Raw genomic sequence first — 17,244 nt, forward strand, 5'->3', positions numbered from 1 at the left:
CTTCTAGCCATCGTCGATCCACTTTTCATTTTCCATTTGTTTTGTCTTGTTTTTCCACACACCTGGTTTCAATTCCCTCATTTACTTGTTGTGTATTTAACCCTCTGTTCCTCCCATGTCTTGGGTGTGGGATTGTTTATTGTAGTGCTTGTGCACGTTCCCCGTGAGCGCACAACGGGTTATTTTTGTGCCCATTTATCTTGTTGTTCTGGATGCCGTTGGTTTTGCTTAATAAATCTCAGATTATTACCCAGTTCTGCTCTCCTGTGCCTGACTTCTCTGTCGCCAATTACGCACCACGCTACAGCCAAGGACAAACAAGTTGCTTCAAAAATGTTCAGAGGCAACATGCTGAGAAATTATGGCCTGGTCAAAGCCGCAAACAGAGAATTTGGATTTTAGGAAAACCTTAAAAAGCACTTAAAATAAGATTCAATGCAAGTTCATGTACAAATGTATAAGAAATGTGTTATTAATTGTATGATATTTAATTTTCAACTAAAATGTATGTTTAATGACGTGCTGTAAATGACATTTGTCTGATGGCTGTCTGAGAAAAATGACAAAAATATATACATTCCTGAATAGTACGATCGCAGCCATGATCAGATATTGTTTCTAGACAAATCAAAGACAATTATAATTCTGGTAAAATGGTGTTCCAATACATTTTAATTTCTGAAAGCTTGCAGGGCCAAAGTGCCCGAAGTTGCAGAATCACCTGGATATATCGTCCCACTAATACAGGATTACTGCTGCAGCAACCTCAGCACTTCTACTTCCTGTGGCTATGGACGGGATAGGCGCTTGCAAGCTGATGAGGAAATGTGGCTATATGGAAGACATTATATAGTAAAACCTGTAAAATGGCGAATGTAAATCAGAGAAAAAATGCAATACCCTCCTCTGTACCCAATAAAAAAACACACAACCCTCCCCAAAGCAAAAAATAAGTTTGACAACCTTCCCCTATTTTGGACCAGCCACCACACCCCAGTAAGTTTTGAACTGTCCCTAACAAAAGAAAGAGGAATAAAATACAGACGAATTGAACTATATACAGGGATTTCCAGTACCAAATCAATGTACATGAAGATATCTGTATATATAACTCACTGTATAATGAGGATAAAGATGTGGCTCACTGATGTTGTGGAAATTGCAAGATTATGTTATAATGCTTGTATTGTATTATAATGGTTGTTTTATTCGACAGAATAGAGTATTCTGTTAACTATTGTGTGTGTGTTTTACTGAGGAGGGCCTCCATGAGATAGCACTGACGGAGGAGATTTACGATGTCTTTGGGTGATAAAACCTAAAGAGCATTCCAGATAACATGAGGTAATGTTTTTGTGCTATACCGTACCAGGGTGAGACGGTTCCAGTTTGGAGTAGGAGGACCAGACACGGGTCTTTACAATGAAAACTGTTGACACAGCAGTTGCTGTCTGCTATGTATTATAGATACCTTTCATACAAATCTTAACCTTGTGACCATTCTATGTATTTGTTGTTCGTCATGTAGGTTGAGAGGGGTGTATCTTGGCTATAAAAGATCTTTGTACTTTTGTGTTGTCACTTTCAATGGTTCATTAGAAATGGAGCATCATTGAAAGTCATTGCTATTGCAAAGCTCTTATTATTAAAGATGTAGTTTAAGTATAACTCTGACTAGTGTGTGAAGTTTGTCTCTCTCCTCATTTGGTAATACAGAAATGTAACCACCACACTAACCATGAATGACTTTAGGTTGTTTACTCCAAAACAGCTACAGCTGAATTCAGAAGTTTACATACCTGTTGGAGTCATTAAAACTCATTTTTCAACTCCTCCACAAATTTCTTATTAGCAAACTATAGTTTTGGAAAGTCGGTTAGGACATCTACTTTGTGCATTACACATTTTTCCAACAATTGTTTACAGACAGATTATTTCACTTATAATTCCCTGTATCACAATTCCAGTGGGTTAGAAGTTTACATACACTAAGTTTACAGTGCCTTTAAACAACTTAGACAATTACATAAAATGGAGGTGTACCTGTGGATGTATTTCAAGGCCAACCTTCAAACTCAGTGCCTCTTTGCTTGACATCATGGGAAAATCAAAAGAAATCAGCCATAACCTCAGAAAAAAATGTGATGACCTCCACAAGTCTGGTTCATCCTTGGGAGCAATTTCCAAATGCCTGCAGGTACCACGTTCATCTGTACAAACAATAGTACGCAAGTATAAACACCATGGGACCACGCAGCCGTCATACCACTCAGGAAGGAGAGGCGTTCTGTCTCCTAGAGATGAATGTACTTTGGTGCGAAAAGTGCAAATCAATCCCAGAAAAACAGCAAAGGACCTTGTGAAGATGCTGGAGGAAACAGGTACAAAATTGTCTTTATCCACAGTAAAACAAGTCCTATATCGACATAGCCTGAAAGGCCGCTCAGCAAGGAAGAAGCTACTGCTTCAAAACCACCATAAAAAAGCCAGACTACGGTTTGCAAATGCACATGGGGACAAAGATTGTAGTTTTTGGAGAAATGTCATCTGGTCTGATGAAACAAAAATGGAACTGTTTGGCCATAATGACCATCGTTATGTTTGGAGGAAAAAGGGGGAAGCTTGAAAGCCAAAGAACACCATCCCAACCTTGAAGCACGGGGGTGGCAGCATCATGTTGTGGGGGTGCTTTGCTGCAGGAGGGTCTGGTGCACTTCACAAAATACATGGCATCATGAGGATGGAAAATGATGTGGATATATTGAAGCAACATCTCAAGACATCAGTCAGGAAGTTAAAGCTTGGTCGCAAATGGGTCATCAAAATGGACAGTGACCCCAAGCATACTTCCAAAGTTGTGGCAAAATGGCTTAAGGACAACAAAGTCAAGGTATTGGAGTGGCCATCACAAAGCCCTGACCTCAATCCTATAGATAATTTGTGGGCAGAACTGAAAAAGCGTGTGCGAGCAAGGAGGCCTACAAACCTGACTCAGTTACACCAGCTCTGTCAGGAGGAATGTGCCAAAATTCACCCAACTTATTGTGGGAAGCTTGTGGAAGGCTACCTGAAATGTTTGACCCAAGTTAAACAATTTAAAGGCAATGCTACCAAATACTAATTGAGTGTATGTAAACTTCTGACCCACTGGGAATGTGATGAAGGAAATAAAAGCTGAAATAAATCAATCTCTCTACTATTATTCTGACATTTCACATTCTTAAAATAAAGTGGTGATCCTAACTGACCTAAGACAGGGAATTTTTACTAGGATTAAATGTCAGGAATTGTGAAAAACTGAGTTTAAATGTATTTGGCTAAGGTGTATGTAAACTTCCGACTTCAACTGTAGCTAAGTTTTCAGACGTTCCTTTTTGTGTCTTTCCCTTTAAAAAAAATGACTGACAAGCTGTTGTCAGGGGAAGTGATGGTCCACTCACGTAAAAATAATCGCTAGCTAAATCATAAAACATTTTTTGGGGAGGGGGGCTTAATTTGATGTCATGCATAAAGTTAGCAGTGTGGTTAAGGTTAGGTTTAAAATACAATTTTAAGACGATCATTTGTAGAAATAGGCGGGGTTTATGACTTAGTGGCTTTGGTAACTAGTAACGACCGTTGATAACATGCTAACGTTAGCTAGTTAAACAAAGTAAACATACTAGCTGGCTCTCTAGCGTGTTGGCTAACATACAACGAATGGGTGCCTAGTTACTCCACAACAAAACATATATTAAGGAGATATTAAAGATATATACAGTAATAGCAGGTAAGGAAACACTAAACTAGCTAATGTCCAATGTATTGGCTTTTAATGCAAGGGGTCTTGTTGCTAGCTAGTTGACATTGGCCTGGCTGGGGCTAGGGGGGCAACAAGCTAGCTTGGTACTACTAAGTTAGCTGGGTAGCTACGAGAGGGGTCGGATACACAATAACGTTGGCGAAATTTACAACCTGCACAATTGACCTAAGCACATGCTGCTAGTGCTAACTAGCTAGCTAGTAACGTTAGCAGTAGGATGTAGCGAGGTCGAAAAATATATAACATTAATGGTTATCTTATCCTAGGTTAACCTAGGCTAGTAACGTTAGTAGCTTGATTGTTTACTTTGTTATAGAGAGCCATATCATATGCATGATTTCAGTTACACGTTGTGACCTGCTTGACTTGAAAACAAAACAAGTGAACAATGACTTGACCTTCTCTGTCTAACATGAACATCAGTTCAGAATCACAGGGAATGTTGATTGTCAACCCGAGATATGGAAGCTGTTGTGCTTTTACTCTTTAAAGAATAGTCAGACAACACCATGCCTCTTGTACAACTTTACGTCTCTCTCGCTCTCTTTCTGGTCTGAATTTGGCCAGTATGACAAGCTGGAGAAATGTCCAAACTCCCAAAAGTGCCAAGTTTCCCTTAGGTTGATCCAGGTGCTACATTATATAATATATATATATACAGTACCAGTCAAACGTTTGGACACATCTACTCATTCAAGGCTTTTTATACATTTGTTACTATTTTCTACATTGTATAATAATAGTGAAACGATGAAATAACACATGTTGTAACCAAAAAAAGTGTTCAACAGATTCTTCAAAGTAGCCACCCTTTGCCTTGATGACAGCTTTGCACACTCTTGGCATTCTCTCAACCAGCTTCATGATGAATTATCAAGGCACACTTGTTAATTGAAATGCATTCCAGGTGACTACCTCATGAAGTTGGTTGAGGGAATGCCAAGAGTGTGCAAGAGCAAAGGGTAGCTACTTTGAAGAATAATGAAAAACCCTTGAATGAGTAGGTGTGTCCAAACCTTTGACTGGTACTGCATATTTTACATGATAATTGCATTATGTCAAGAATGTCCTCTTCTTGTCTCTCATATAGGCACCACAGTAGCTAAGATGGAGGTGCTGTGTTTCCGGTTGCCAGGTCACGGTGACGCCACCCTGAAGAGCATGAACTCTCTGAGGTCCAGGCAGCAGTTCTGTGACATCACCATCGTGGCCAGCGGCAGGCAGACATTCCGGGGACACAAAGTGGTCCTGGCTGCCTGCTCCCCCTTCCTCAGGGACCAATTCCTGCTTAACCCTTCCTCTGAACTGCAGGTGGATGCCAGTGAAAGCCACCTTGATACACACTATTTGGGTTATGTTTCATAAATGTTGTGTCAGCTTCAGCTGATATACTAGCCCCTGACACTTCTTGTCACATGCACCTTTCAATGATCAGACTGTTTTAATAGGCATATCTTTGGCCTGGGAAGCTCACAGATGTATCACGCCAGCTGTGGTTCCAGTCCTACGCCTCATTATGGTTCAGTCGAGTAGATACTATCACAAGTCTTGCAGGATATGACACTTATGGCTTACGCGATTGGTCATAGGAAAAATCTCTTGAGACGTAACAGCAAAATAACTGTTTGGTACGTTTTTGTCCTATTTTGCCCTCTAGGTGTCAGTCCTTCACAGTTCCTCGGTGGTATGTGAGCTGCTCCAGTCCTGTTACACCGGTGTGCTGCAGTTCAGCCCCAAGGAGATAGTGAATTACCTGACGGCTGCTAGTTACCTGCAGATGGAGCATGTTGTGGAGAAGTGCCGGGGAGCCCTGGGCAAGTACATGCAGCCAAGGAACCCCAGCTCACCAAAGGTTAGTTACTTATTTTGGTTAGTGTTTATTGGTGTTTAGTCGTAGGCACCCTATTGAAGCATTGGTTGGAAATCACAACATAAAATGTTAACATACATTTCAGTTGTAGAAAGCAAATACTAGTCTACTATGTGATTCAACAAAGGCTGGATTTGCAGTGTTGACTGTAAGATTGTTCTACCTGTGGCGACATTCAATCAGCTCGTCTTCATTATTTTTCTCTCCACCGCTCATTTTCAGATCAAGTCAGAAGAGAGTCACTCGATGCCAGTGACAGTCAGTGGCAGCAGTCAATCCCTTATGTCGACCTCTACTGATCATTCCCCCTCACTGCAGCCTCACAGCCCTGCACAGTCTCAGGCTGATGACCATACAGACTCGCACACTAAGACAGATATACGACACGATGACGAACATAACACTCTGGATGAGATCAAGGTAAGTAGATCCAGGAACAAAACTTACCAGTGCATCCATCTCTGGATCTATAAATGGGTGAGAATCATGTACTCTCTACAACAGCAGAGTTACTGTATTGTATCAACATAATAGTAGTATGTGTATTTGGTATTTAAAATATTCTATTTTCAAATACACTGCCCAAAAAAAGATGCATGGTTTAGTATTTTAATGGTTATTTGTAAAAACTCAAATTGTATTTGAGAGTATTTTCAAATACTATTTTTAAATCCCTGGGTTAAATGCATGGGAGTGTATTTGAGTCTGTGTATTTTAGTATTTCCAAATGCATTAAAATATTCAACTACTTGTCCTTTCAAATACATATAAATACTTAGAATGTATGTGAAAGTAATTGAGATATTTTAAATAGTATTTGAACCCAGGTCTGGTAGCTACCCAAGGACATTGATTACTAGCACACTCAAATCGGTCTCAATTTTGTTCCAGGTGAGGGTAACAGAGGAGGACGAGGGCAGGGACGATTATGACGTGTTCCGAATCTGCATCGAGGATGAGCAGGAGCCGGAAGAGAGGCGAGAGGTAGAGGAGGGCGGTGAGGAAGCCACAGAGGGCCATCAGGGGGGCCAGTACCCAGATACGGACAGTGTCATAGTGGGAGGGGGCGAGGGGGACGACGTGACCCCAGCCGAAATGGCTATCCGCATCAGCAGCTTCGAGAGGGAAGGGCTCCGCGCCTGGAGGCGGCGACTCACCGACTCACCGAAAGTGGGCCGGGGGAGGGGCTTCAAGAGGAAGCGTGGCTCGTACCATGAGAGGGAGAGGAGGCCTCTAGGTATGCAGTACCAGGAGGCGTGGCGTCTGCCCACCGGGGCAGAGATGATGCAGAGCTACGGCCTGGACTTCAGCCAGGAAGCCACGAGGTCAGCGTTCCTCTCAGGGAGCGAGCTCCCACGGCTAGACTACGGAATGGGGGACTCTCAGGGAGAGGAGCTGGTGCCTCGGAATGGGAATGGGCCGGTCCACTACAGCCTGGACGACCCCAGTGGTGTTGGAGGGGAGGGTAATATGGGAATGTCGGCTGTGCCAACAGGTGGTGACGAGGCGGGGGATGAGTCTGTCGCAGTGGTAGGCTCCACCTCCAGCACAGCGGGGCCGGTGGCTTGCGAGCAATGCGGCTTGACCTTCCCCTCTGCCCCCTCCCTGGCCGTCCACTCGCGCGCCACCCACTTGCTGTACGTGTGCCCCTGCTGCGGCAAGCACTTCAACCACTCCAGCAACCTCAACCGTCACATGACCGTGCACCGCGGTGCCAAAGTCCACCGCTGCCAGCTCTGCGACAAGACATTCACGCAGAAGTCCACGCTGTGCGATCACATGAACCTGCACAGCGGTGAGCGGCCCCACTGCTGCGCCTACTGCCACTCACGCTTCGCCCACAAGCCGGCGCTGCGGCGCCACCTCAAAGAGCAGCACGGGAAGACGACCGCTCAGAACAGCCTGGAGGCACAGGCCGAGATGGAGAGAGTGGCAGGGCCAGGGGAAGGAGAGGGAGACACTCAGGACAGATTTGACTTTTGACAAGGACACTGTCCAAAGTGTACTCTCATTGACTAAGCATTACAGGTTTCGGTTGGAGGTAAAGAGGGGTTATTCAAGCAAGCGTGCCTTTTGCCCTAATGGCCAAAGAGTGGTTTGGAGTGTGCCTTCAGACTTGAGGGTTGGAAAAGAGGTAAGTGTGTGCTGGAGGGACCAACTAAGACCTTGAAAGGGAAAACCCCTCCTTTTAGACCTGGGGTGCACAACTCTGGTCCTCCTTTTGGGCCGAAGTGTATACTGGTTTTATCTGGCCAGTCAATGACATGGATTGATTATTTATCTTATTTAATTGAAGGGGGGAAACGATGACCTACACGACCGTGGTTCTGGAGGACTTGAGTTGTGTAAACCTCAGTTTTAGATCTGTCTCATTTGTAACTCACTGGCTGACCAATAAAATATTTTTTATTTGTGTATTTGAGAGGGTGAGCTTCTTCTTAAACACTGGATGTTGGTACATACAACCTGATTTGTAATGTGTAATTACAGCTACACACTTATTTGTAACAGCGTGTACTTACTATTAAGACACTTAATTTAAAGAGAGATCCAAAATAATACAGTAGGCTCAGTCATTCCATAGTCATGTTCATCACAAAGGACAAGTTGTAATTTGCCATACACGCTTACTCATGACTCGTGAGACACTTGTGTACTTTTGTGCATGAAATGACATGTGACTTGGTGTGCTCAGCAGACATGCTAATGTAAGTACATCTCTGCACTGTATCATGTGCTATTCCAAAGGAACCATACAATGGATACATGAGGCCTACAACTATGAGGCTGATAACACAATAATACTGTGTCTACACTGTATTACATTGATACAGTGCCAAATCTAATTGGCCCCTTTGATTCAAAGCATGACAACCAGATGAACAAATGTATTGAAGTGATTTATTGAGCTCCCCAAAACAATGAATCCCCTGGTTACAAGAGCAAGACCAGGCCACCATGCCAACCATCACAATCTCTTTTCACGTGGTCGTTGCCATTACACATCCTGGCCATGAATAGAAATGTAGCACCTACTCAGAACAACTGACACGTGGTGCCGTATCGGGCTAACAGGAAATAAACAAACTCAAAATGCAATATAGAAAAAAGCATACAAACAAAGCTAACACTAAATCATTGATTACTACTCCTTACAGATCTCCAATGCAGCACGCCCATCCAGCTCATAGGAAATCCTCACTGTACACAACCTGGTTCCTCTTGTCTCGGTAGGAGCCTTTGGCACTGTTCTGCACAGCTGGGAGAGAGAATACATGAATCCAGAGTTGACACGGTCACACTGCTTGTTATTCTGATCTGTGTTTGACTGTGATATTTACCCAGAGTGGCCCAGACAGATTTGCCGGTGGCTGCCTCCAGCATGGGCTGCTTCCTAGCGATGCTGACTTTTATGGGGACATCTCCCACTGTGCTTCCATTCAACTGGGAGAAGAGTGTATAGATTATAGGTTTTACACTTTAATGAATTAAGTTGGGAGCTAGAGCTATACTTACCTCTGCTACAGCCTGGTCTGCAGACTCCATCTTTTCAAAGGTGATGAATGCACAGCTAGAAAGAGAAAAACAGGGTTGTGTTCATTAGCCATCAAACAACAAAACAGTCAGGGACTTACTGGACTAGTTTTCAATTGCAAAACATTTCAAAACACAATCACACACTGCCACATGGATGTAAAATCTCAACATTGTAGTTATGTAGCCCTACTTGCGTTGGGAGTCCATGGACAGGTCAATGATGGTGCCATGTTGGGAGAAGGCTAAGCGCAGGCTGTCCTCCACAAGGCCAGTTCCATACACATACACCGTGTTCCCCTTCCTCACCCCCCTCCGCTCCGGGTATGAGTCTGATCCTGAGAGGGAAAGAGAGAGAGAAGATAAGGGGGAAGAAAAATGTACCATTATTTGCTCTTTGAACTTGTATTTTGATTGGAACATCCTTTTAAGAATGCCAGTGATTAAAGACATGAAAGACAGAAGTTCAGTAAAAGAATATTCACGTCTGAATGGTCCGTCTCGCTCACGTGACTCTCTGTCTCCTCCCCTTTCCCGGTCACGCTCTCCGTCTCGGCTCCTGTCTCTCTCGCTCCTCTCGCGGTCTCGCAGCTCTCTGTCCCTGCCCCGGTCGCCGCTGCCCCGGTCTCTCTCCCTCTCTCTGTCACGCTCTCTCTCTCTGTCCATCTCTCGGTCTCCTCTGTCTCTCTCTCGCTCTATGTCTTTGCTGGTGGACAGGCCGCCTCCCTCCTCCTCATCACGAGCTGCCCGGTCGCCTGGAGTGATGAAGCTGTTGGAGAGCCACAGAGGAAAATATTTTAAATCGCCTTATACAGAGAACCAGTGTAGAAAACATGACCTACTCTATTATTCATCAGAGCTTTTAGGCTTACCTCTCGTACAGAGATTTTCTGTGGGCTCTTTTGCCAGCCTGAAGTAGAAATGTCAAATGTAAAGTAGCAGCATCAGTTCTCAATAACATATTTTTTCAAAGTCACTGGTTCTGTGGCCACAATACAGGCAGACTGCATTGGTAAAATACTGTAAAAGCATGCCATTTTGTAGGTAAAGTACATCAATTCATTGGATGATTTTAAAATGGGATGTCATTCTCACTATACCTCAGAAAGCTCATCATCTGTGGACATGCTCCTTTGGAATGGTTGGAAAGCCACAGGGCCTGGGACTTTCTCTGGATCCTGGTAAACGGAAAGAAAATATAACAAATCATTACTAGACCATCAGTTTCTAAGTTTGAGTTCCATCAGACTAGTGTATGTGTCACATTTAAGAGGCATTTGCACCTGTCAGCTTTATACATATTATTAATGTATATTCATTATATAAATAATTTATTCTATGATCAATTCCTACTACTACATTACACATCCTTGCATGTTGTATCTTACCTTGAGCTTGATCTCTAGCGTTCTAGAGCGCTTGAAGCCAGAGTTCTTGTTCTCTGACTTGATGGCACTGATGGCCCCAGACTTGATCAGCATCTTCGCCTGCTCTGTAGCTGTCGCTGTATCCAGCACAGGCTGGTCTGACAAAGCTAGAGGACAGAGAAAGTAGATGCAACTTAACCAACTTAGACCAAATATCTGCTTAGTAATACAGTTTTAAAGAGTTAACTTCTTAAAGTGAAGACAAAGCCCATACTGCGCTTCAATCCACTCTGATTGGTCTGGCTGGTTGAACTCTGCTGCTTCTTCAAAGCCAGCAGGGCCTTTTTCTATAGGTGTGCGGAGAGAGCGAGAATAAGAGGTGAACAATTCGAGTTTGGTAACATAATAATGATGATACCTAACTTTCTACATTATGAGTGTGATGATGATGACTGACAGGTGAATATTGATTTAATAAAGGCCTACCCCTAATTACATCTGCAAACGTGGGTGCAGTGGCACATCTCATTGTCAGCAGCAGGATACAGTTACATGGATAGAGTTCTCTCTAGTCAAGTGGAGTGAGGAGATTCTTTGAGTTTCTCACCTTTTTCTTGAGTTTGGCATATTTCTTCTGCAGAGACTCCTCTTCCTCTGTCAAGGAGCTTGGGAACACCACCATGTTGAACCCAGCTGGAAAGCATTGTGAAAAAGGACCAGAATAGTGGACACATTTGCACAACAAAATGCACGTCAATACACAAGTGTGGTTGAATTCAACTCTATAGCATGAACTCAAAAACGACCATATACACGTTGTTCACGACCACAGGGGTTTCTCTTTCTACATTCTGCATGCACCTGACAACATCCTAAGCGTTACGTTAGATTGTTAGCTAAGGCGAGTTAGCTACTTCTAGCTAGTTACATTATGTATTACACTGGGCAGTGGAAAGTATTACATTGCTTATCAACAATACGGCAATGTAGCGTTCAGACTACAGCAATTGATAAATATACTACATTGACACTACTGTATTTAGAAATGTAATTACGTTGTTACCTCTGTAACCTTACTGTAGCTACTTTTAATCACTCGCTCCTTCATGAACACAAAAACAAAGGCGCATGAATATGACGTATAATGTTGGTAGGGGTGCATGAATAAGAAAAAATACTATTCAACCTGCTAAAATTGCGGGAATAAGTCAATTATAAGAAATGCATGGCATACACTTGACAACAGTTAGTAAAATAATGCATTAATATTGAGATATTTATCGTATTACATTTGGCAATTTGACCTACTTCCGTATACCAAACTTGGCCATTTCCGACTTTCATCTGCGGTGGAGAAATGGAAAGAATAGGTAAAGGACAATTAAACGTTAGATAATATTTACATTTACAGTTAATGCATTAGATATACGTTTAAGACCATTGCTGTAAGCTTTGCTTTAAAGTAACTTGCACTAAACTTGCTAGCAGTACAGTTTACTGGCGAATATGACAACTTTGGTTAGCCTAGCTAACGTTAACTGCAGTAGCCAGCTCAGCTGTCATTCATGTAGCAGAAATGTAGTCCCTCCCAACATGTGCAACGTGTTATAGGCAGAATCTTATCAGCTAAAGCAGTACATGATGACATTGCAATATGTGTATGTGCATTAATATATACAATGGACTCTATTGTGTTGTATGATAGAGGACAGTCCACAGAAACTAGGCTCTTCATCTCAATCCCATTTCGCTCTCTCTCCATAGATCTGCCCGCTGTGGGCCCCACAGACCTCCCTATATCCCTGCTGGAGATGGGTTGCTCTGGCAGGTTTGAGCTCATCACACACCCACAGCCCAATGATCAGCCCCTGCCTCCACAAAGTTCGGTCAGTATGAGAGTCTCAGTGTGTGGTTGGATTCTTATCTGAAAACTCGCCCAGCCATTTCTACAGATATGAAAAGGACTGCCAAGCAATATATTGCATCTACCTCTCTATTTGTCTGAGTTAAGTTTTTACAGTAGGTCTCACCTACCTACCTACCCGTGTCCTTCAGATCCGCAAAGGCCCGCCATCAAGTTTAGAAGAAAGGGAGAAAACTTCAGTTTGAAATGCAGCCTGTATTGACATAGATCTACTATCCAATCTCTCCAGCCCATTATATCCCTTATGTATTTCTATCATTCTTTTATCTACAGCTCCCTCATGGACTCCCTCCTACTAGTGTGAGCCTGGAGACAGAGGTAGAGAAGCGCTTTCTACGCGACCCTGCCTGGCTTCCCATACACGATACCGACACTGCCTTCCACAGGTTTCTGAAGTGAGTCTGCTTACATTTCTTATTAGGGTTTTTACTTCTTTACTTGTTATTGCTTTGATGCAATGTAAATCTTTTTTGGAAGCGGTGTTTATAAGGGGAATTCAGTAGTCCAGATGAGGCTGTGGTGCCAAATGGTCACAGAATTAACTTGCGGTAACAGACTTGTTTTCCTCTAGGCTGGCTGAGAGAGATGTTCATATAGACTCTCTTCTCCATTGTGCTCTGTCTCCTCTGCACTCTGGCATCTCAGTAGTCAGAGATCCAACAACAGGAATGTTGTTGGACTTCACTGAGGTACATACTAGTGTCAGATCTTACCTAGCTATGCTGTCTCAGTCTGTGTGTCCTAATCATACAGCTATGATCATGATGTGACTCAATGGGAACATTCAAAATTGTAGCAATCTTATTGAAAGGTCTACTTTGATTTTCATACACATTTTGCAACCCAGTGTCCTTAAATCTCACTCTCTATCCAGGTGTTACTGGGGGACACAGGCATCTCTGCTAAGAATTCTATGTCCCTGCAACGTCCACCAAACCCTAATCCCTCTGAGAGCCTACGAGGAAGCAACACCAACTACCCGTTTTTGCCCGGTGGGTCTGACTCATTACCTAAGTATTTTATCAGAGCTATATACACTATATATACAAAAGTATGTGGACACCCCTTCAAATTATTGTCTATTTCAACCACATCCATGCTGACTGGTGTATAAAATTTAGCACACAGCCATGCAATCTTCATAGACAAACATTGGCAGTAGAATGGCATTACTGAAGTGCTCAGTGACTTTCAACGTGGCACCGTCATAGGATGACACCTTTCCAACAAGTCACTTTTTCAAATTCCTGCCCTGCTAGATCTTCCCCGGTCAACTGTAAGTGCTGTTATTGTGAAGTGGAAACGTCTAGGAGCAACAACAGCTCCGCTGCGAAGTGGTAGGCCACACAAGCTCACAGAATGGGACCGCTGAGTGCTGAAGCGCGTAGCGTGTAAAAATTGTTTATCGGTTGCAACACTCGCTACTGAGTTCCAAACTGCCTCTGGAAGCAACGTCAGCACAATAACTGTTCGTCGGGAGATGCATGAAATGGGTTTCCATTGCAGAGCAGCCGCACGCACACAAGCCTAAGATCACCATGCGCAATGCCAAGCATTGGCTGGAGTGGTGTAAAGCTCGCCGGCATTGGACTCTGGAGCAGTGGAAACTCGTTCTCTGGATTGATGAATCACGGTTCACCATCTGGCAGTCTGACGGACTAATATGGGTTCGGCGGATGCCAGTAGAACGCTACCTGCCTTAATGCATAGTGCCAACTGTAAAGTTTGGTGGAGGAGGAATAATGGTCTGGGGCTGTTTTTCATGGTTTGGACTAGGCCCCTTAGTTCCAGTGAAGGGAAATCTTAACACTACACCATACAATGACATTCTAGACGATTCTGTGCTTCCAACTTTGTGGCAACAGTTTGGGGAAGGTTCTCTCTTGTTTCAACATAACAATTCCCCGTGCACGAAATGGTTTGTTGAGATCGGTGTGGAAGAACTTGACTGGCCTGCATAGAGCCCTGACCTCAACCCCATCGAACATCTTTGGGATGAATTGAAACACCGACTGCGAGCCAGGCCTAATCGCCCAACATCAGTGCCCGACCTCACTAATTCTCTTGTGGCTGAATGGAAGCAAGTCCCCGCAGCAATGTTCCAACATCTAGTGGAAAGCCTTCCCAGAATCATTAATCCCCTTTGATTTTGGAATGAGATGTTTGACGAGCAGGTGTACACATACTTTTGGTCATGTAGTGTATGTGTATATGGCTCTGAGATGTATAATAAATGTTTTTTGTAAATTATGTCTTCCCTTTAGTCAAATATAGAATATAAATACTTTATCTTTATGTTGTCACATAGGTGGTATGGAGGAGCTGACACTGGAACAAATCAAGAAGAAATCCGAGCGGGAGGAGGACATAGACTTTGAGAACGGTGATTTTACATTTTTTTATGGGGTTGAAATGGTGAAGGGGCAATTGTCATACCAAAGACTGCCTGTGCACAGTGAGGGGGGTTACTGTGAGGCGGGATGCTTGCTTTACAATGAAAATGCAGACTGAAGGAATCTTTGAAGTAAAAAAAACAAAAAAACAGTCTGTGTGCTGTTTTTTTTATTTTATTTTTATTTTACCGTTATTTTACCAGGTAAGTTGACTGAGAACACGTTCTCATTTGCAGCAACGACCTGGGGAATAGTTACAGGGGAGAGGAGGGGGATGAATGAGCCAATTGTAAACTGGGGATTATTAGGTGACCTTGATGGTTGAGGGCCAGATTGGGAATTTAGCCAGGACACCGGGGTTAACACCCCTACTCTTACGATAAGTGCCATGGGATCTTTAATGACCTCAGAGAGTCAGGACACCCGTTTAACGTCCCATCCGAAAGACGGCACCCTACACAGAGCAGTGTCCCCAATCACTGCCCTGGGGCATTGGGATCTTTGTTTAGACCAGAGGAAAGAGTGCCTCCTACTGGCCCTCCAACACCACTTCCAGCAGCACCTGGTCTCCCATCCAGGGACTGACCAGGACCAACCCTGCTTAGCTTCAGAAGCAAGCCAGCAGTGGTATGCAGGGTGGTATGCTGCTGTTCCCTAGGAACCAAATGGTTCTTTTCAAAAATCAGAATACAGATTTGAGTGATTAGACAGATCTTTTTGTTATTGAGCATATGTGTTTCTTGCTTGGCTTATTGCATGTGTATGTAAGTAATATACAGTATGTATTTCTCTTTACCTTAGGGTTACTCACAGTGCCCCCTGGCCTGAAAGTTGGGATGGACTTCATTGACAAAGGTTTGAATGGCCGTTTGTTCCTAAAGGTTATCCTTTTGCCTTGGACTTGGCTTGAATAAATATATAATACGTTTTCGTTCTTTTTAAAAATTCTCTATGAAGATGCCAAAACCACAAAGGGAGAAATCAATCTCCTGTCCCTCCTGTCCACCTTTGATGACATCATAGAGTCCCAGCCTGAGGCAGAGGAGAAGGAGAAAGGCCACGGAAGTGGAAACGCACCCAAACTGCCCAGAACCAACAGCCTGGAAGACCTGGGGATCAAGGTATTCAATAAATATATATTGTTTTTCTGTTGTTTATTGACAAATACAATCTACATCTCAAATGTAGTTTCCCCTCAAACTTAGCTTCTGTGGTTTATCATGTTCATATACTGAAAGGTGGTTGTTTATTTTCTCCTGTAGGACTCTCCCTCTACACCTGGGACCACCTCTACAGAGAAGAAAGATGGAGGAATGACCAAACCAGCAGAGGGCCAGGAGGAGAAGAAGAGATGGGCAATCCCAATAAACATCACCTCCCCCTGCGGTGACTTCTACAAACGTATCCCTAACCCTGCCTTCAAGGTACTGTGCTGCAATGACAAAATATGTTGTTGGTTTGATAAATGAAGTTGAATATGTCGATGATGAATGTGTTGATTAGTCCCATGTAGTTTTGTTTTATAGTGTTATGACATTATTAGTCTAATCCCTTATTGGCACAGAACCTTGTTCATTCCACAATACTAATGTGATCCCCACCTCTCCCAGTATCCCTTTGAGTTGGACGTGTTCCAGAAGCAGGCAGTGTTGAGGCTGGAGGCCCATGAGTCTGTGTTTGTGGCAGCTCACACATCAGCAGGCAAAACCGTGGTGGCAGAATACGCCATAGCACTCTCACAGAAGCACATGACCAGGTGTGTGTGTTTACACATTTGTCATATTCTCTAAAATCTTTAATCCAACAGGGTAAAAATATGGGATTTATTAGAAATTCCGGATGTTTTGACCTGAATCATTGAAATGGACGAATAGGAAATTGAGTTGTTCCTGGTTTTCCATGTTAGGCCATCCAATCGCCTCTGGTGCAATCTAACCTCTCCATCTATTTGCACCTTCGGATAGGACCATCTACACCTCCCCCATCAAGGCGCTGTCCAATCAGAAGTTCCGGGACTTCAAGACCACCTTTGGGGACGTGGGGCTTCTGACCGGCGACGTACAGCTGAGTCCTGAAGCCTCCTGTCTCATCATGACCACTGAGATATTGAGGTGACGTAACATATACGGTACATCATATCAATCACTTAGAAAACATGTCACATTATTATGTAACTGTACACATTATATCACTCTGTCACGTTATACCTCCACGCCTCTAGGACCAAGCTCCGCTCTATGGGGGATTGTAACATATGCAGTACATCATATACACCAAACATTACACATTATAATATAAAATGACACATTCTATCACACATTAACCCTATGGAACACTGTTTTATACTGTCTAAT

At 43.3% G+C, this 17,244-nt stretch overlaps 3 protein-coding genes across 4 annotated transcripts in view; 2 read left to right on the forward strand and 1 right to left on the reverse strand.

Moving 5' to 3' along the window:
- The first annotated feature begins 3,419 nt into the window (after positions 1 to 3,419).
- LOC139558766 (zinc finger and BTB domain-containing protein 12-like) lies at positions 3,420 to 8,089 on the forward strand. The gene is made up of 5 exons (XM_071374186.1): positions 3,420 to 3,769; positions 4,893 to 5,113; positions 5,460 to 5,654; positions 5,895 to 6,092; positions 6,564 to 8,089. The coding sequence occupies exons 2-5, from the start codon at positions 4,910 to 4,912 to the stop codon at positions 7,653 to 7,655; spliced, it is 1,689 nt and encodes a 562-aa protein (XP_071230287.1). The 5' UTR covers positions 3,420 to 3,769; positions 4,893 to 4,909; the 3' UTR covers positions 7,656 to 8,089.
- Positions 8,090 to 8,559: 470 nt separating this feature from the next.
- On the reverse strand, positions 8,560 to 11,733 carry LOC139558772 (negative elongation factor E-like). 2 transcript variants are annotated; one of them, XM_071374196.1, is made up of 11 exons: positions 11,637 to 11,733; positions 11,181 to 11,266; positions 10,848 to 10,920; positions 10,595 to 10,740; positions 10,307 to 10,384; positions 10,079 to 10,116; positions 9,716 to 9,975; positions 9,400 to 9,544; positions 9,189 to 9,243; positions 9,014 to 9,116; positions 8,560 to 8,931 (listed from the first exon to the last, which is right to left on the reverse strand). In XM_071374196.1, the coding sequence occupies exons 2-11, from the start codon at positions 11,253 to 11,255 to the stop codon at positions 8,858 to 8,860; spliced, it is 1,047 nt and encodes a 348-aa protein (XP_071230297.1). In that variant the 5' UTR covers positions 11,256 to 11,266; positions 11,637 to 11,733; the 3' UTR covers positions 8,560 to 8,857. The 2 variants fall into 2 exon arrangements, with proteins under 2 accessions (XP_071230297.1, XP_071230296.1); XM_071374195.1 differs by having other exon boundaries at positions 9,692 to 9,975.
- A 32-nt stretch (positions 11,734 to 11,765) lies between these two features.
- The window catches only part of LOC139558771 (superkiller complex protein 2-like), a 42,654-nt gene continuing 37,175 nt past the window's right edge, over positions 11,766 to 17,244 (forward strand). Inside the window, exons 1-11 of the mRNA XM_071374194.1 lie at positions 11,766 to 11,943; positions 12,338 to 12,459; positions 12,771 to 12,892; positions 13,069 to 13,186; positions 13,372 to 13,489; positions 14,806 to 14,880; positions 15,692 to 15,745; positions 15,848 to 16,011; positions 16,153 to 16,314; positions 16,501 to 16,646; positions 16,855 to 17,001. Of these exons, the coding sequence (XP_071230295.1) occupies positions 11,931 to 11,943; positions 12,338 to 12,459; positions 12,771 to 12,892; positions 13,069 to 13,186; positions 13,372 to 13,489; positions 14,806 to 14,880; positions 15,692 to 15,745; positions 15,848 to 16,011; positions 16,153 to 16,314; positions 16,501 to 16,646; positions 16,855 to 17,001 (1,241 nt within the window). The 5' untranslated portion in view covers positions 11,766 to 11,930. The remainder of the gene's footprint in view (positions 11,944 to 12,337; positions 12,460 to 12,770; positions 12,893 to 13,068; positions 13,187 to 13,371; positions 13,490 to 14,805; positions 14,881 to 15,691; positions 15,746 to 15,847; positions 16,012 to 16,152; positions 16,315 to 16,500; positions 16,647 to 16,854; positions 17,002 to 17,244) is intronic.

This window comes from Salvelinus alpinus, chromosome 29 (assembly GCF_045679555.1).
Source record: "Salvelinus alpinus chromosome 29, SLU_Salpinus.1, whole genome shotgun sequence".
NCBI classification, from domain to species: domain Eukaryota; kingdom Metazoa; phylum Chordata; class Actinopteri; order Salmoniformes; family Salmonidae; genus Salvelinus; species Salvelinus alpinus.

Bases quoted from the DNA above. Each gene is read 5' to 3' on its own strand.
- LOC139558766 (XM_071374186.1), top strand. From the start codon at position 4,910: ATGGAGGTGCTGTGTTTCCGGTTGCCAGGTCACGGTGACGCCACCCTG. The intron at 5,655-5,894 runs GTTAGTTACTTA...GCTCATTTTCAG, and splicing joins GGAACCCCAGCTCACCAAAG to ATCAAGTCAGAAGAGAGTCA. The intron at 6,093-6,563 runs GTAAGTAGATCC...ATTTTGTTCCAG, and splicing joins ACACTCTGGATGAGATCAAG to GTGAGGGTAACAGAGGAGGA.
- LOC139558772 (XM_071374195.1), bottom strand. From the start codon at position 11,255: ATGGTGGTGTTCCCAAGCTCCTTGACAGAGGAAGAGGAGTCTCTGCAG. The intron at 10,741-10,847 runs GTATGGGCTTTG...TCTGTCCTCTAG, and splicing joins TCAGAGTGGATTGAAGCGCA to CTTTGTCAGACCAGCCTGTG. The intron at 10,117-10,306 runs GTATAGTGAGAA...TTTCTACTTCAG, and splicing joins CAGATGATGAGCTTTCTGAG to GCTGGCAAAAGAGCCCACAG.